The 19,209-nt window shown below is 36.6% G+C and overlaps 1 protein-coding gene across 3 annotated transcripts in view; it reads left to right on the forward strand.

Annotated features, from left to right (window-relative positions):
- The window catches only part of PALLD (palladin, cytoskeletal associated protein), a 143,120-nt gene that overhangs the window by 17,978 nt on the left and 105,933 nt on the right, over window positions 1–19,209 (forward strand). For 2 of the 3 annotated variants that reach the window (XM_064148802.1, XM_064148801.1), the window contains exon 1: window positions 18,643–18,812. In XM_064148802.1, coding sequence (XP_064004872.1) covers window positions 18,712–18,812 — 101 coding nt within the window. In that variant the 5' untranslated portion in view covers window positions 18,643–18,711. Of the gene's footprint in view, window positions 1–2,701; window positions 2,881–5,204; window positions 5,272–5,834; window positions 5,941–6,834; window positions 6,910–9,472; window positions 9,615–9,933; window positions 9,958–17,581; window positions 17,702–18,478; window positions 18,813–19,209 lie in introns of those variants that run through there. The other variant, XM_064148805.1, reaches the window with a different exon arrangement.

Here is a 19,209-nt window from a genome sequence, read left to right on the forward strand (position 1 = left end):
AACTCTGCTCTTAATTATTGAGAAGGTGAATAGTTCTGTCCACAATAAACAGTGCAGTCCCACAGCAAGCCAGTGTCCTATTCATCAAACATCATCTCAATGACAGCTGAGGTAATTTCAGATTGAACTGCTTACTTAACATGTTTTACTCTGTGGCAGACAGTGTCTGATGTAGCAAGTCAGGATTTTCAGTGATATGTCACTGATGTGGTGCAATGAGTCTCAGTCCAAGTTAGTACAGAGGAATAGCTCCCACTATTTGAGGCTGACGATGTCTGTGTATGAATCAAGGGGCAGTGTAGAGCCTGTGCTAAGAAAACAGTTTGCTTATTAAACATCATCTCACACAAAAATTTTTAACAAATTGTTTTTTCCATTTTATGTTCATATGCTTATCACAGTTTCTTAAACCTTTTCTGAGCATGGAATCTGGCAGACAGTAGAAAGCCATGCACTGTGAATGAAACGAAAATGGGACATATCTGAGAAAATAATTAGGCTTAGAGGAAAGGTTTTCCTTTGCAGGATGTTTCTGGAAAGGAAAGAAAAATAGGACTAATCATTAAGTAGAGTGTCATATTACAGACTTTTGTCTGTGATTGTCTAGAAATTGAATTAACCTCTCTCTTGTGCATATCACTTAAAATGTAACATATGAAAAGCTGCACAGAGGTTAGGGCTCTGAAGGTCTAATAAGCAGAAATAGTAGCAGAGGTCCTCACACCGGGAAAAGGGAGGATTTGTGACAAGAGAGGAAAGGAGGGGAAGAGGGGGAAGAGAAATGTTAATTTTGGCAGTCAAGCTGACAGAACAGATTTATCTCCAAGCTCAGTAGTTTTAAAAGTAGGCCAAAGGGGTCTATTGAGTAAACAAATGGAAGTTTGTTAGTTCCTTCCAGAAATGATACTTTCTGCGCACACTCTCTGGGCACAAGAGAAGACAGAGCAGAGACTTGTTAGTTTTTTAATTAGAGAAGACAATTACATATGGTTTTAATGCTACTATCAACATTTTTTTGCCTTCAGGAATAAAAGATCTATTGTTCAAAGGGACTGCCCACAGTTCTGGATTTTATTAAGGAGAATTGTCTTACTCAGAGGGCTTGCCTACAGTTCTGGGTGTTATTAAAGGGAATTGTCTTACGTGTAAATCTCTTAGGTGACTTAACTCTGCATTCTGAAATAAGCATGAAATCTTGAGTTTTATGGTCCCCACTGATTGATATTGTGTGGTATCTGTCATCCTGTAGGGCTGCATGGCGTTCCTAAATAGGAAGAGGGGTTCTGTATTGTTTTGGAGAGCAGGGGAAAGTCAGCTGCTGGGGGGAGGGGATGATGTTTCATTCTGAACTGTAAAAGTTCTCTCATAAACATGGAATTATAGAATGGTTTAGGCTGGAAGGAATCATAAAGATCATCTAGTTTAGAGCCCCCTGCTATGGGCAGGGACACTTTCCACTAGATCAGATTACTCAAAACCCCATCTGGCCTGGACGTGAGCACTCGCAGGGATGGAACATCCACAGCTTCTCTGGGCAATCTGTTCCATTGTCTTACCACTCTCACAATGAAGAATTTCCTTCTTATACCTACTCTTTTTCAGTTTGAAACCATTATCTCTCATCCTGTCACTAAATTCCCTGAGAGGGTTCCTCTCCATCTTTTTCTCAGGCCCACTTTAAACTCCTGGAAGGCTGCTAAAATGGCTTGCTGGAGCCTTCTCTTCTCAAGACCAAGCAACCCCAGTTCTCTTAGCCTGTCCTCACATAAGAGGTGCTCCAGCCCACTCACCATTTTCATGGCCTGCTTCTGTGCTTGCTCCAAGAGGTCCATGCTCTTTCTATGCTGGAGGCCTCAAATTAAAGGAAACTTTTTTTTTTAATAAAATGGCATCAGTTTCTAAGTCTTTAAACGTAGTGTTTGAAAATACTGTCATCTTTAAACTTTAATTGATTTGCAATAAATTTCTGTGGTTACATTTATTTGTGTATTTTAAAAGAATCCTTGCTGCAATAAGAAACAAAAAGTGTATGGGGGAAGAAAATGGCTCACTTTTGAAGCTTGCTGTCAAGAATTACTCATTTTGTCTTTATCCTCAGAATAACAAGATTTGAATTTTGAGGGGGCAGAAAAAGAAGAAGGAAAGGAGGGCAGAGAGGACAAGAAAAAGTATACATTAGGATTATGGGGTGAGAGGAGGGAAGAAAAAATTATCAGAGTGAGTTTATACAACTGCAGCTCAGAAATCATTGGCAAAATTTGTTTTCAGGACATAGTGAAAATTGAGAACAGAAAGCTGTTCCTTTAGTGACTCACCAATCTACCATGTCTTGCAAAAATGTGTAGCAGCCCCTTTATAGAAAGAATTATCCACTTCTCACACAGGATGGACTATTGGAGATATGGATAAATCAGGAAAATACAGAAAGTATTCATTCTACCAAAACACAACAGAGAATAGCTGTAGATATGTACAATTTTTTCTTAGCATTCAGAACTGTCTCCTTAGCTTTCAAACAAAGTTTATTCCAGCAAATTATTTCTTTGTGAATGCCATTAAACACTTCAAAGCACCATGTGCTCATTTCAGTAGCGATTTAGATTTTTGCAGCAGGGTGTAGTGTCTTCTTGCGTGAGATGAGCCTGAACCAATCTTTCATGTTCCTCTATTCTTTGTCTTTCTGAATATGTGTGGGCTGCAGATGGTTCTGTGAAGGAAAAGAACTCCAGAATACCCCTGACATTCAGATCCATTCTGGAAGTGGAGGACTTCATTCACTAATTATAGCAGAAGCCTTTGAAGACGACACTGGACGCTATACTTGTCTGGCTTCAAATTCCGTTGGCTCAGATAGTACGTCAGCTGAAATATTCATTGAAGGTAAGGGGGGAAATAATAAGGGATTTGACACATACAGGAAAAGGTAACTAAGCTGAAGTTTACTTCTGGTTCTGTATGTTAAAATTCCATTTGTTTGGTGGTATTTTTGTGATGCTCCTCTGCTTCCCTTTAATGAAAAACATTTTGAACTGAACAGGAATGTCCCAGAAATCAGTAAATTGCTATTCATTTAGGGTACAAATAGTGAAAAAGGGGGAACAATCAGAGATTTTGACATTGGTTAGCTTTTAAGTAGGACCCTCTGTAAATAAAGACTTGACTACTGATACCAATAATGACTTTCACAATAACAGTAGTCCTTGTACCAGGTCTGAATTTCTTTGCACTGCAATTAAATGTGACTGCCCCAAATGAGTCTTCTTCAGTCATGGGTAAATGTGTTATAACTCTTCATATTTAGCACACCAACTTTAAGTCTAGTTAAAAATTAGTCATACTGGGTTTGTCCAGCATCTGGTGTTTATTTTAATATTTACTATTAATTAATTGGTATTTTAGCATTAAAGTAGTTGAGTTTTATTTTAGCATTTTCATTGCTTGCTTATTTGTATTTTAATTCATGCATCTTTCAAATATTTTGTTAATAAATACTTTTTACTATTTTTTTTATCTCATTAAAATTAATTTAAATGGTTAAAGCACAAAACAAATAAAAAAGTAGATAGTAGCTGAACATGATCCAGCAGTGTGCCCAGGTGGCCAGGAGAGCCAATGGCATCCTGGCCTGTATCTGGAACAGTGTGGCCAGTAGGACAAGGGAGGTTATTCTTCCCCTGTACTCAGCACTGTTCAGGCCACACCTTGAGTACTGTGTCCAGTTCTGGATTCCTCGATTCAAGAGAGATGTTGAGGTGCTGGAACGTGTCCAGAGAAGGGCGATGAAACTGATGAGGGGCCTGGAACACAGCCCTGTGAGGAGAGGCTGAGGGAGCTGGGGGTGTGCAGCCTGGAGAAGAGAAGGCTCAGGGGTGACCTCATTGCTGTCTACAGCTACCTGAAGGGAGGTTGTAGCCAGGTGAGGGTTGGTCTCTTCTGTCAGGCAACCAGCAACAGAACAAGGTGACGCAGTCTCAAGTTGTGCTGGGGGAGGTATAGGCTGCATATTAGGAGGAAGTTCTTCACAGAGAGAGTGATTTGCCATTGGAATGGGCTGCCCAGGAAGGTGGTGGAGTCATCGTCCCTGGAGGTGTTCAAGAAAAGCCTGGATGAGGCACTTAGTGCCATGGTCTAGTTGACCATGGGTGCTAGGTTGGACTGAATGATCTTGGAGGTCTCTTCCAACCTGGTTGATTCTATGATTCTGTGGTTAATGTTAAAAATTCTCATGATTCTGAATAATACCATGTTACAATGATTCAACAGCTTTTGATTAACAAAGCCATAATCTTTTCACTATGAGCTAGCTAAAGCATGTCAGAAGTGGATTTATCAGATTTTTTTTCATTGTATTTTATATTCTCAGAACTTTTTTACCCCACATAATAGCAAAATCCCAAGATTTTTCTGCATCTTAGGGATTCAAGTAAGAATTTTCTTCACAAAACTAAGCATAACTTCAAAAATACTCAGCCTAAACTGTAGTATATGTATTGACTAAGAATCACTTATTATTTGCATTGCAAATATAACTATGCATAGGTATACATAAATCCTTATCTACTGCAAAAATGTTAAGAATAAGTATTATGTAAACATTTGTTAAGAAAAATTAAGACACAAAGAATAAATGCTTTTATATTTGTTTCTTGCCAAACACAAACATTGCATCAAGAATTCCACTGTCAAGAAATGACAGTACATAAATGTTATGCATAGGTTAAAGTAAATAATCTGAACTGTGGAGATCATGGGTAGCAAGTTTAGTCTGAAAACATCTGCCTTTATTGAGTTGCTCTTACTCAATTTTGAAGATTTGCTGTGTATAAGACACATTATGTCTGTTTTAAAAGTCAAGTAAATTTAATTTTATGTCTCCAGCAAATTAGTAGTAGGCTTTTTTTTTTTTAATTCCCTCCTTGTTTTTTTGGCCTTATTTACTTCAATAACAAGGAAGACAAATAAAACCTCAAGGAAAGGGGTTTGCAATTGAATTGCCACATTTGTGTTTTCTGTGAAGGTCTAAAGTACTTAGTTATGACCTTTCATCAGATAAAAAAATATGCACTAGTTTACTACAGAGGGTTCACAACTCCCGAAGTGAAGGGCAAAGGCAGCACCTTTTGGTTGTGGGGGTGGAGTTTAATATCAATATTAAATAAATCAGTAAAAGGATATGAAATTATTGAAAATGTTTTATTTTCCAGGTGCCAGCTCTACAGATTCAGAGACTGAAAGTTTAAGTTTCAAATCAAAATCTGGAGCTATGCCACAGTAAGTGTACAAAGTTGTACCAGTGCTGTGTAAATGTTCTTAATAAGGAGCACTGGAAAATCTTCAGTAGTTTTAGATTTGAATAAGCACCTGGGGTATAGTCATGCATGTTTTGTCATTTCTCCTGCTCTCATGTGATATAAATGGGCAGTACTATAATTCTAGTTTGTATTAATATGCTTGTTCTGTTGAAGAAGTCTTACTCTGCCAATTCTCTTTTTAATAGCATCTTTTCATATTCAGAAGTTATTTTAGGTTAACCAGGTCTTCATTTGTAGTCACCCAGACTTATGCCTCCAAAAAAGTATGCAGATACCTACAATTAAAGAATTAAAATACATTTTAGTTTGTATTTTAAATCAATACTTTTTTTTAGAGGGGAGTGAAAGAGTAAATTAGCCAAAGATTATATTCTACCCAAGCTTCTTCCAATGCTGATTTCTTTCAGCTGATAGTGACACATTTAAAGATACAGAAAATACAAGATGGCTTACCAGTTACAAACTAAGATAATATGATTTCTGATCTTATCAAGTGTTTGCTGTTTTTCTGGATTTTTTTAGGGCCCAAAAGAAAACCACATCTGTTTCCCTAACAATAGGATCTTCAACACCAAAATCTGGAGTCACTACAGCTGTAATTCAACCTATCTCTGTGCCCAGTCAGCAGGTATTTCTATGCATTAATTTTCAAACTAGCAAAAATATTATACATTTTATTTCAGAGTTTTTAAGTCTTCAAAAATTCTGTCACTTTGAGGAATTATTGAAGTATAAACTGATGATATGTTAAGAATGATTGTTTGAAAATATTAAGTATACATATCTAGTGAGTGGGACATAAAAGCAAATATACATGTGGATTCTTACACAGTGTATGTATGTGAGGTCTGGTGATACTGAAAATTGCTGAGCATATCACTTAAGGGTGACTTGGTTCAGTTCCACAAGAATGTAATACAGATTGATGCCTACAATGTTTCTTAGGATTTTTTTTAGATTTTATTATTAAATTAAATAATATTTTAGAGAAAAAAAAATACTGTCTAGAATTTAAATCAGTGTTCATTAGTTCATATTAAGTTTTAAAGCTACTGTGGATGACTTAGAGTTTGCACATAGATCCTAAAATATAAATAAAAATCTCTGTTAAATGGTTCATAGTAAATTCTTTTCCCTTCCTTTGGCTAACTTTGACAAGACTTTAGATACTTGGATTTATTTGTTACTACACAAATTAAGGTATGTAATAGCAGGAGAGGCAAAAATGCTTCAGCGCAGATGACTTACTTGCATGATGTTAATAGAAGTCAAGCCCTCAAAAATGCTTCAAGACTGGGTACAATATTCACATGGGAAGTATATAAACCTCTAAAACTTGCATTTTGATTTCAGAAGCACCACAGATGCGAAATAGTGATGTCACTCAAAAAGCATGCTAGAAGAGGCATAAAATAATCAGTCTGTGCATTTGAGAATTTGCATTATTGCACAGATGTATTCAGGCTGTATTGCTGAAACCAATATTCTTTCTGTTTTATAGCATTGTTGCATTGCTTTGCAGGTTCAAAGCCCTACTTCATATATGCACCATGCTGATAGACCTAAGCCTTCCTACTCTGCACCCATTTTTACAAAGGTATATTTTATCCATTACGATTTTTATATTATACTTCTAGTATCCAAATGGAAATATCAAAAATACATACCTTAATACAAGAATGTGTTATGCTTCTACAGTTTTTATAATCCTTGTCAGTGTTAATGACTTCCAAAGAAAATACTTTTCCACTGCAACAAAGTAATTCTTGTGCCTTTTACCCTATTAAAATCACCAGTGGCATTGCATGAATATTCTGTGTGTGTTTGTCTTATGCCCTTGGCTCTCATTCATTAAGAAGTCTTTGTAAAGTAAAACAAGGTAGGTGAAAATTACCCACCATAATCATGATAAAGCCTCATTCACAATAATTTGTCTACTGACAAGAACAAATAACACAGGCTTTTTTTGACTCTGCTTTAGGAAAAAACTCCATGCAGCTGTGTTACTTAAAAAAGCAGTTCAGATATTCTTCATTGGAATGTTTCGTAAAATGTAAGGCATGGACTTGATAGAAGTGAAACTTATATTCTGTTATTCTGCAGTAATTACTTAAGCCAGTATTTATCTTCACACTCAACCCAAATGAAACTTTAGAACTGGGAATTAGATAACAGCAAAAAGAAGAAAAGCATGTTTCCAACACCTCTAAAACATGACTTTCATAGAAAATAGGGCTTTTGGTTTGCCTTCAAAATGTAATTTTCACAAAAAGTAACTGTTATTTAGTCACCATTAGCTGAAGTCAAAATGAAGAAGGTATTTCTGGTTATTACTTCAGAAAAGCAGTTGCCTAACCTAGTATGGAATAACAAGTGGTTTTGCTGAGAGATTCATAAGAGTAAGCCTGGTTGTTCACAACTGCCTATCCTGGCTCCATCATATTCCTTTCTCACATCAGAAAAGGTCTGATTCTGTCCCTTGTAGTTATATTACTGGTATCAATGAAGAGTGAATAGTTGAGGTGCAAGTGTGTAGAGAATGTGGCTTCTTTGAGGTAGGGTGGCAGTCACCTTCCCGGTAAGAATGGAAAACAGGAGAAATCCAGCTCTTGTTCAGAAATGACCAAAGCAATCAAAACTGCTCTGTTCCTTCCCAGTCTTCAATCTTTTGTCCCTTAAATCCAGTATTAAGTGGCTTAAGCCAGTTGGCATTTACCAAACCAGAACATCTTTGATTACAGGAGAAAATAACTATGTACAAACAACAATAAATACACTTAACCAGGTTCCTGACCCAAATTTTTTCTCTGTACAAATTTCAGGGAACAACCTAAAGTTACTTAGGCTTCCATGTAACAGAATTCTTGTGGTTTTGATTAACTAGAGAGCATGGGGTAATTCTGAACTTAGACTGGTTTTCAAGTGCCTAAAATTTTATTAATAAACTGGAAAGTGCCAGTACTGTTAAAAGGACTCTTGCATTCATAATCTTAAGATGGATAACAAAGGCAAAAAATAGTGGCTGTCTGCTGTCCATTCTGCTACTTAGAGTACAGTAATTCTCCTCTCTCACCCCTTATTCATCTAAGGTTTAGACTCTTCCTGATTTTTTTTCAGATGTACATACAAATTCATTACAACTGTAACACTGTCTCAGAAGTTATCCATGCACAATCTAACACATCCTATCATATTTGTGTCATCTAATTTTGTCTGGTTGCTTATGAATGGCAGCTTCACATGCTAGAGGTTGACCTGAAAACAGCACACAGCAAATCAATCAACATGTAGCTAGCTGTAGATTTTTATTTCCACTCTGAGGAAGGACAAAAAGTGAAAGGTGAGACTGCAACTGTCTGCTTGTGGTTGTCTAAGGAATTAAGTACTTCTATACCTTTTCCATTTTCAGACATATTAAGAATGTACTTAAAAATAACCAGTCATTTTCAACTGTATAGCTGGTATAACAGATCACAGAATATGTCCATTTAAAAAATGTAATGACACAATGTCATAGTTTGAGGCCACAAGCTGCCCAGGACTGGACAACAGAGGTGACTCTCACTCCTTTTAGAGAGTAAGAATGGAAATATTGCACACTGATTGGAAGTTTAAAGAGACATTCTATTTACTAGTGCATATATGCAAAAGGCAATCAGGTAGAATAAATACATCCACAAGCTAAGCCAGGTCTGTCAGACTAAAACCAGCTAGAGTCCTCCACCTGTTCCACCCTCGGCAGGCCTGAGAGTACGCCATAACTGCCCCACCTTCATCTTAGGCCACATGACAGCTCAGAATTCCCTGCCAGCTAGTAGCCATCTCTCCCACGAACCACAAGATAAGTAGGAACATGCACTCTTCCTGGAAAGAGATGTGAAGGGGAGGAAAGGAGAAGGGAAAGAAAGCAATATTGGCCAGGCACTGGTTTAATAAGCAATGATACCCAAAAATAGAATAGAACATCAGTATTACAGCATCCTGGGATCCATTGCCTGGGGCAGGTCTTGGTCTCTGTAGTTTTTCTTGGGGGAACATGGGACACCCCAAACTACGACACATGATAAAATAAAGTTGAAATCCAAAAGGAAGGATATGCTATTTTTTTTAAGACTATAAAATACTTCTGTTTAATTTACATTGTGATTGTTGTATTTCAGGAGCTACAAAACTCCACAGCATCTGAGGGACAAGTTGTGGTATTGGAATGCAGGGTCAGAGGACCCCCTCCCATTCACGTTCAGTGGTTTCGACAGGGTGTTGAAATTCAAGATTCTCCAGACTTCAGAATTCTCCAGAAAAGTAAGGCAATAATCTAAAGTGGCTACTTCTGATGCCGGGCAGGGAAATATCATTAAATTAGTCTGTCAGTATAAAGGTTTTGCTAGAGTCCTCTCTTCACATTTCAGTGTTTAGAACAGCTAGAAGTAATAACTGAAGTACTACCAACAGAAAGTTTAATCTTGCTTATTTCACAGTATGTCAGCGCAGATTCTGTGCTTGTCTACAGTATATTAGTATAATATGTTAATTCGATGTACTGCTGTTTATTCCTTAATGTCTAATACCATCTTTCTTGTTTCTTTCTCCTCCTTATGATATGATATGATATGATATGCAGAGCCCCGGTCTGCAACTGAACCTGGTAAGAATCATATGTGAAAATAATCTCATGATTCACTAGCTCTTTGAGTTTGTACTGATACCATAAATAGAAATGTGTTTCTGCTGAGTGCTGGTAATATGAAACCCCCTTAAAGACAATGTTACTTTATCACACCTTTCATACTCTACACTGTCCTTTACATCAATTCCTTTATTAGTTAAACAGTAAATCCCATTTAGACCAGCAAGGAGAGTCTCACAGCTTAAACTTTGAAGCAACCTTCATTCACAGAAAGTGAGCAATTTGCATGTTACTGAGGAAAACAAAAAAATCCCACAAAATTCTATTACCCAAATTGTACTTGTAAGAGTTTCATAACACCCAACCACTAAATGCTAGTTTTGCCAGTTTGACTTGGCAGATGTGAAGTATCTTGAAAGAAAAGGCTGATCCTCAAAAACTAAGGCACATTAAAGTTTTCTATCCTCCTTGTAAAATAAAAGTCTGAGATTTCAGCAAGTGAAAACTGGTCTTCCAACTACAGCTTTTCTCTGTCTGCTTCATCTTCCCATAATACATCATTATATGCTGGGGTGGTTTTGTGCACAGTAAAAGGATGATAACATTTGTTCCTCTCTTATGTTTCTAAGTCAAACATATAGTAGAAAAGACAGTAGTGCTGCCTGAGCCTTGCTTTAAGAGGGTGGCTATGTTTGAATATGCTTGAATTTGGAGGGAGTTTTAATTATGGAGTAGAAAGATGAAACAGAAACGTTTTCTCTCCAAGGCCTGATTATCCCCCAAAGAGTGTCTCTGAACTGAAGAACCTTACCAGTGGAGGGGTGTGTGCATTTTAAACTTATAGTTGTCAAATTGTCTGCAGGGAGAACAGACTTGCCAGCTGAGTGATGCTGTAAAGTAACAGTGTTGCTATTAGGATATGGGCTAGGAAAAACTAGTCAAGGGTTAATCCTAAGAGAAATGTAGCCTTCTCTTTTCATGGAATGGAGAAAGAAAAAGCTTAATTTTAGTGATTTTTTTGGCTGTTTGAGTGGTTGGGTTTCAGGGGGTTTTGTCAGCTATTCACTAATTATCTTACTGCTTCATAAATTATTGCATACCGGTTTTACTTTATGACCATCATATATATATGTATGCACACACTCATGCTCTATCTGACAGCTTATATTAATTGTAGTGTACAGCAGCAGTATCTCTAGTAACAACTAATGCCCATAATGCATGTGACCAAGTGACTTGATTTATGGAGGCTTGCAATGTGAGATACATGAAGGAAAGGCAAGTGCTGGGAAACCAAATTAACCTCTAATGACTAACTAAAACCTGTCCAAGCACTCCTTGTAATCACTTGGACATAAACTTGGACTGTAATAAACTACTTGGGCAGTTTATAATCATAGTTCAAATTTTAGGGTTTAAAAGTTGTAATTTACAATATGAAACAGTTTGAAGAGAGTTTTGATATCCTTATAAACCCTTAGGAATATTCTTCTGTAATATATTACATAATATATTACATGAATCCTATGTGAAACAGAAAACAAAAGATGAGGTTCTGAGTCCAAAAACATCACTTTGCCATCCCTCTCCCATACCTGCATCATTATGTTGACTTTGCTGAATGCTGTCCTTCCCATGTTGGGTTAGTTTGCAGACCCAGGGAGAAGATACCTTAAGCCTTTTAAAGACTATTAGGGAATGGATCCTTACAGTAAAGGTTCATTTCTTCAGTTTTCACAGGTACAGCAAAGGTATTTAATATCAAGTTATCTCATAGAACTCTCAAGTTAGGGGGCAACGCAAGAGCAGGAAGGCATCTCAAAATATTCATGGAGTGTCTGCATTGTTGCAGTTTAATAGACATAACAGTAGTGAATGCCTTTGGTTTTGGGGTTTTTTTCTGTGCTTGCAGTTTTATCTTAGTGTATATAAGCACATTCCTGCTACCCAAAACTATGACAGAGTTTTGCTTTGGTGTTTTGTTCTCCCTGGATTCATTGAGATAAATACTTTCCCTGTAAAATTTGAGCATGAATCAGTTCCCAATGAGCCCTATTAAACAATGTGCAGTGTCTTACTCTCCACTAGAATTAATGACAGTACACTTACTGGTTTATTTCTGTAGGAATTGACTCTGTGCATGAAGAGGGGATGTAAATAAAGTTTGGGCAAAATGTAATCATTTCCTTTTGGCATAAATGATGAGCAGTGTTTTTTATTAATTGTAATATTTGTAGTAAGTAACTCTGGGATTTTTTTGATATCATGAAGTCTCTTTTTCTTTCTACAAGAAGAGGCTGGCTGGATACCAGAAATGTAATAGGTACAGCACTGGTCTGTGATGCAATTCATCCTCTAAAAAGCCAGACAAAACAATGCCTGCAGAGGAAATTGTTCTTAAGCAAACACACAACTGCTATTCAGTGCTGATGGTGAATATCTGTGCAAGATGGTAGGGAAATCAATATGCCTATGCTGCATAAGTATTCAGAATTTTGAAAGATGGTGGTGATTTCAAAATTGGTTTTGAAGTCTATAACTTCCATGGAATTTTACATAAATTACAACAAATTTAGTGTAATTGCTGGTTGTAAACCAAAGTCAGTAAACCAATGTCAGTAAACACTTTGTATTACGCAAAAACATTGGTTATTCCTTGCTAGGTCATTACTCATGCAGATAAGTAAGTAAGATGCAGGGAGCAAGGGGTTGGGGGACTGGGTCACTACTTTTCTGGGGTACATTCTATCCCCTCTAATGTGTTTTGCACTCCTTTTTCTGTCTAGACAGAAATCAGTTTGCATCACGAATCTCTCCAGACTGCTTTGTGAATTAATAGCTAGTCAGATTACTTAAAGCCAACATCACAGTTTGTCAAATTATCTGCTCTATATTTCTTTCTTGGACTTCTTAACTATATATACTCATTGAATCTTTCAAAGAACAGGCTGCCTGAGGATGAAAAATCCCATGGAGTCATTTGCCAGCTGTTGATATTTTGACCATTACTCAGCTGTCTGGAGGCAGCCACAAACTATATTGAATTACATTAAAACAATTGTCTAATGGCATGTAAGAAGAAAACTATATGAAGTAATTTTTCTTAAATTGCCAGGAAATTGCCACATGTACATGTTTTTTTTTTCCCCCTCCTAAGCACAATACTGTATATGTTCACCAAAACCATCATCACTTCTCTTGGATTGTGCTTTCTTGTTCCCTGTTTGGCTGCTGTGTTCCAGTTCCAATTCTAGTTACTCCCTTAGAAAAACTATTGCCTGTTCCAGCACAAAGTTTGAAACTGAAAATAGATGGCAAATGTTACAGAAATCCTTACTGCCACCTCACACACACACACACACACAAAAAAAAAAAAGAGCTTTCTGACAGCTGATGAAGTTCAAAACACAGAAACTTCAGCAGGTCAGCATGCATGTTGGATCCTTGCATTTTTCAATACAAACAAGAATTCTGAATCAGAGTCTGACTCCCTCTCACTGCTGAGCAGCAAAGAAGGGCTTGAAAAAAGCGATCTCAAATGAGCCACACGAAGACAGCAAAAATGAAAATAAGCTAAAATTATTCTTCTCTGAAGGTGATCTGATCAACATATACTCCATTACTTGTCAGTTAATTTTTTTCAATTCTACTCTGTCTCCCAAGGTACCTACAAAATTCTTGTCCTGTCAGTGACCCCATCTTAAATCTGACTGCTACAACTGTTCCTGTTGATGCTTCCAAATATAAAGCAAACCTCTAATCTTTTCTCTATTGTGTGATTTTTATTCTTTTTTTTTACATTGGTTGTAGATATTTAAAGCTTATTGGAGTTCATTAATCATCACAGTTAGATTCCGATTTCAGCTTCTGTGTATACACTTAACATCAGACAAGCCATCTTAGGCATCCATAGCTTCATAACTGCCTTAGTGTAAACTCTATCAAGGTCAAAGAGAAGTTTGTGCTAAACAGCTTAATCTCTTCTCAAACTTGAGCACTGCTTTAGGGAGCAGAGTCCATGTTGCCACAGCAGTATTCCTCTTTATTATGCCTGAACTGGTTAGATAGCAGCTGTCCTGAGTATGGATTAAATATATTGTAACCTAGGTTCTGTACCCTAAAACTGCATTATACTGACCACAGCCATGTTTGCTGTTGTTTGGTTTTCTTCTCAGCATTTTGTAATTGTTATTTGAGCTATCATCAAACATAGTCTGTTCTATATATCTTAAATATTCGTCTCTCAATTTCTTGAGTGGCATAAAGCCTATTAAAAAAGCCAGAACTGCTGTCTGACTGGCTGAGAGTATACACCATAGTGATCATCAGAAACAGATAAACTGACTACTTTTTTCTCTTGTGTTATTACACATTAAGGCATCTACTGGTCTACAATATTGCCATCTATTATGCTACTCTGCATATTCAATTGTTCTCTATTTTCACACTTCTTCTTTCTCTTTAGATAAAAGATGCACAGATATCTAAATGAGAAGTTACCTGGTGGACGTATTACGTTGTTGTTAAACTGTAGTTAAACTGATGGTGAGGAGAGGAGGGAGTATGAGAGAGAACTTGTCTACAAGATGGCAGGCTTGTGTTTAGTTGGATTTCTGCCGGGAATCCACCACTGTGACTGCTTGCTGTCTGTGGAGCAGAAAACTTAGAACTTTGAACCTACATATACAGGAACAGCTCTGTTCATTGCCTCATAATGAATAACTACTAATAAAAAGCCTTACTGATTTCCCAAGACTGTTTGTGCATTATAGGGGAGGAAAATAACGGTCACATTTGAAGGTGACGGTGCAGGTATATGAACTACTCTGCCTTTAATGTAGTACATTGAGACATTCTGAAGTAAACACATTGCCAACAATTAAATTTGTCAAAATGCAACTGTTTTCAGTCTCACCAAAGATTATTCTTCCTAATGGACTCATGAACCATAAAGGGAAAAGATTACTTTGTAAAATGTAATCTTACTCTCTAAATAACTGACAAAATGGTCAAGTACTTGCATGCCTAAGCATTTTACGTGTTTCAGTGAACAGAATGCTTTTGTATTCATTTAGTCAAGTGTTAAATATGTTTTAAGAACAGCATTTCAGAGCTGCTTTCTGGAACACGTTTTTGTGATGAAGTTATTTGTCAGCTGATGATTGCTGGGAAGTAGGACAGACATTATTTATTTTGAATCATCAGATTCTACTTAGCACAGTAACAAAAAGAAATAATTAAGTCAGGATATAAAGCTTGGGGAATACTCAAAGCACTATTGATCTCCAGATCTTTAAAGAACCTTTCTTTTGTCAAAATAATATTTTATGTCTATGCTTTCTACCATAGTAAGACTTTTGGCAAAGAGCTAAAGGTCAGTGATCCTCAGTTAGGGGGGCACAAAATTAGTAATGACAATGACAATACATTGCTTGTGTGTGCTTTCTGCCCAAGCTGCCTTTTGATTAGTTCTTAGGAGTTTTTTATGCTTTCATTTTAGCCAGTATGCTCATGATTGATCACAAACATGTCGTAGTTTGTTCATCTGGCTGAGAAGACTATTTTGAACTCTGATTGTTTTCACCACTAATTTACTTTCTATTTAATTTACAAGGATTACTACAATTTATCACATACAATTTTCAAGTATACCACTTCAGTGAACAAACCACATCATGTGAGAATTCTTTTGTCAGTGAAAAGTGAAGATCAGCCCTTCTCATGTGATCATTTTAAATACTCAAAAAATTGAAATAACATTGTGCATGAGTTAGCTCTGCTGTTTGAAAAGTAGGAATTCTGCGGGTTGTTATATTTTGGAGTACCTTTGCCCTCATTCAAACAGCAGTTCTCGGCATGCTGGGAGTGATTTTCTTCTACAGTTCTGGAATACCCAGCTTTCAGAATTCCTCTGTTAAATGAACAGGAAACTATTGTGCTGTATGTATCATATTTCATCCCCAGAGTCAGTTCGATCCAGGAGTATGCACGTGTGGTTAGCAGCATAGTTTCAACTGCTTATGACACACCAAGACTCTAAAAAAAGCCGATCTCAGTAGTTCAAAAACTAGCTTGTGTTACCCATTGCTTTCCTGATAAGACCTTTCATGAGTCATTAATCTTCATCTGGGTCAGATAAGATCCAACATGCTCCGGTATTACTAGACATGCCTCTTGCAGCTACACAGAACGACTGGTTTGTGTTGCCAACAAAAAAAAAAAACATGTTCTGCTGTCTGAAACACAACTCTGTGCCAAATACTTAGTTAGTCATTCATTTTTAGACTGTTTCCAGTACTCGAATTTTTTAATACATTGTCAATTAAAACTGGATACATTCCATAACTTTTTTGTCTGCTGTCTAGAGACAGTAGTCTGCCATTCCACAGTGAAAAAATAGGAAAGAAAATGGAGAAGTCTTAGAAAATTTTTTCTTCTTTAAACTAAAAGAAGTGAAGTGCACCTTACTGAATCTCTTCCACTGAACAATTTTCATGTGAAAATGATGTTTGAAATGTTTTCCCTCAATTTTCAGTTTGTTTTTATTAGATATATTTTGTGATAATATGTGGGATTCCAAATAAATGTCCAACAAATTATTTGTTTGTTTTCTAATGAAACTGAATTCTATAAAATTCTCACCACTTTAGTTTTGACAGTAGAAAATGAGCACAAGCAAAAGAAAGTCCTAACCTACAATGTGACTTTATCGGGTCTAAAGTTTTCTGGGGATGTTGTGTAAATACTGAGGTTATTTAGATTAGGTATACTGTGAATTTTTAAAAATATTAGAATCAACTAAAAGTAGAGATAAAATAAAGTTCCTTTTTTGGAAGATTCTGGGGAAATATATGCCTAAATATTTAAATATGCCCATTATAAATTGGTGGAATTTATTTAGAAAACTTTACTGTGACACCTAACCTGAAATACGAATGGCCCAGCCTTCCCTTCATACAGATATTCTGACTGAGGCCCGGTATAGGCAAAGAACATACTGTGGCATGTTGAAGTAGAATAAAGAGATTTCAAATGGCCACAAGACATATCTATGTCACAGCACTTCTCAGAGTTTCTGGAAATGCTCTTTTGTCCCATGTTTTCAATTTATCCATCTCACTGTTGTGCAGACAGACAGAAATTGTCTTCCCAGACTCTGCATGGGGAAAATATTTTTGCATCTTGAGTTTTTAATCCTGGTTGGTTTGAACCGAAAAGCTAATTCAGAGTGATGAGAAAATATTTTTGGGTTTTACTGGGAGTTGGACTTAATCTGAACCGTTGCATTAGATGCAGAAAATGTCAGGGCAAGAAGGAATGATATGATATTCGTTGAGCTAGCAATTATTAATTGTGTATGGAAAATGATACATTGGTTTCTGTGAAATAGTACTATCCTCTGTGTGTAAAACAACTGCACAAACTTGAGACTGCAAAATTACTGTTCAAGAGAGACCCCTTTTGAAAAATTAACTTGATGAATGTATTTGTTTTAGATATGAGGTTATTTTCATTAGTACCATTTATGTTAGAAGCTCTTCTGTAATTCTTGCAACATTCTACTGTTCTAACATAAAATGCAAAAATATTAAATGATAGTTTAAATAGTAATAATGCAATTTATTTTTCTGTTTATTTCCAGAAGAGATATGCACTCTTGTAATTGCAGAAACTTTTCCTGAAGATTCAGGCCTTTTCACATGCACAGCAGCAAATGAACATGGTTCAGTAACAAGCAGTGCACAACTAATTGTCTGTTCAGGTATGTGACAAAGGGAAAGAGGGATTTCTAATCCTTGATCTTTGATAATTAATTTAGATGTGAAGTCTGCTTCCATTGTGAAAATGGCCTGCTGTAAGACAAGGGTTTTGTCAACCTCAAAGCATTCATATAAAGCAAATTGAATGTTTTTATTGGCTCATTTCCTAGTTTAGTATTTTTTATTAATGTAAAATGCATTTTTGGAGTGTCTGCCACAAGCCTGGCAGATTTTTAAACATTAGAGTTCTGAGACTAGATGACAGTAGAGGCAAAATGAAAGTAGATGAAAATATACTCCCAAAGGTAGCATATACCATTTGTAAAATAAAGAACTGCCACGTGGTGTGTTCATGTTTGTAATATATTTGCATACATGTTGTTGTGGAATGCACTATCCCAGCTGCCATTGCAAACATGCCATGTATACAGACCTCCTTCAGAACTTTAAGATTTATTTGTTCTTAAATGATGCTGAGACTTCAGAAAGAAGAAATACTGTTTCAGGTATTGTTTGCCAATCTCAATTAGTGGCTGGATTTAGAGAAATCCAAAAAGGTTCATTATTGGGCCTTTTGCATGGGGATAAGTTAGAAAGTAAATAGCCAATGAGGTATCTAATTCAGCATAAACTATCAACAAGAGGTCTAGAAAAATATCTGCACAGACCCAAAGAGTTCTCACCTTTAATGAACTGAAAACACAGCATGTATGTACCATGTATTTTGTCTATGACTTGTTGGAGAGATATTCTTTTTTGATTTCTTTTATCCAATTCAGAAAGCTTTAGTGAGAAATCATTTACAAGAGAATCCAACAGTGACAATTTCCATCATTTCCCACCACTTCCTCCAGATGAAAGTAGCTCTTTTGAGGTTCCTCCTAAGAAACATACAGAGACCCACCAAGCAAAAGACACTGCACTGAAATCTGATGTGGCAGCCCTTCAGCTACAGCTCAATTCAGCTGAGGAAAAAACAAATGGCATCCACCCCATTCATGGAGTTAATGGAATGATTAATAGCAAGTCAAATGGTGATAAATCCGTCCCACCTTCGGCCGTCTTGCTTTCACCCACAAAGGAGCCACCACCTGTGCTTGCCAAACCAAAGCTGTGAGTATTTTTTTTGTTTGTTTGTTTTTGGGGTTTTTCCTATAAACTTAATATGGGTTGAAAGCAAATTTTTGCCTAGAGCAATTTAGAGTTAGACAGTTAGCTGACAATGGCTGTCTGTGTGCTGGACCTCTGAACAATCTTCTTAGTGTTGTGATTTATGTCCCAAAGACCTGAAAACAGGAGAGAATTGTGTTATTTTTCATAGTGCTACATGGAAGAGAAGTACATTCTACAGAAATGCAGGATCCTTCCTATGCTCCTGGACTGATTTGTCCCTTAGTACCATGAATTCCACCAGTACATAAACACTTCAGCCCAGACTGCCTCTAATTTTGACATCTCTGATAGGCTTGCCTGAGGTTACAAATAATAGATCAAATAATAATATTGCATT

This window comes from Pogoniulus pusillus, chromosome 9, assembly GCF_015220805.1.
Source record: "Pogoniulus pusillus isolate bPogPus1 chromosome 9, bPogPus1.pri, whole genome shotgun sequence".
In the NCBI taxonomy this organism is placed as follows: domain Eukaryota; kingdom Metazoa; phylum Chordata; class Aves; order Piciformes; family Lybiidae; genus Pogoniulus; species Pogoniulus pusillus.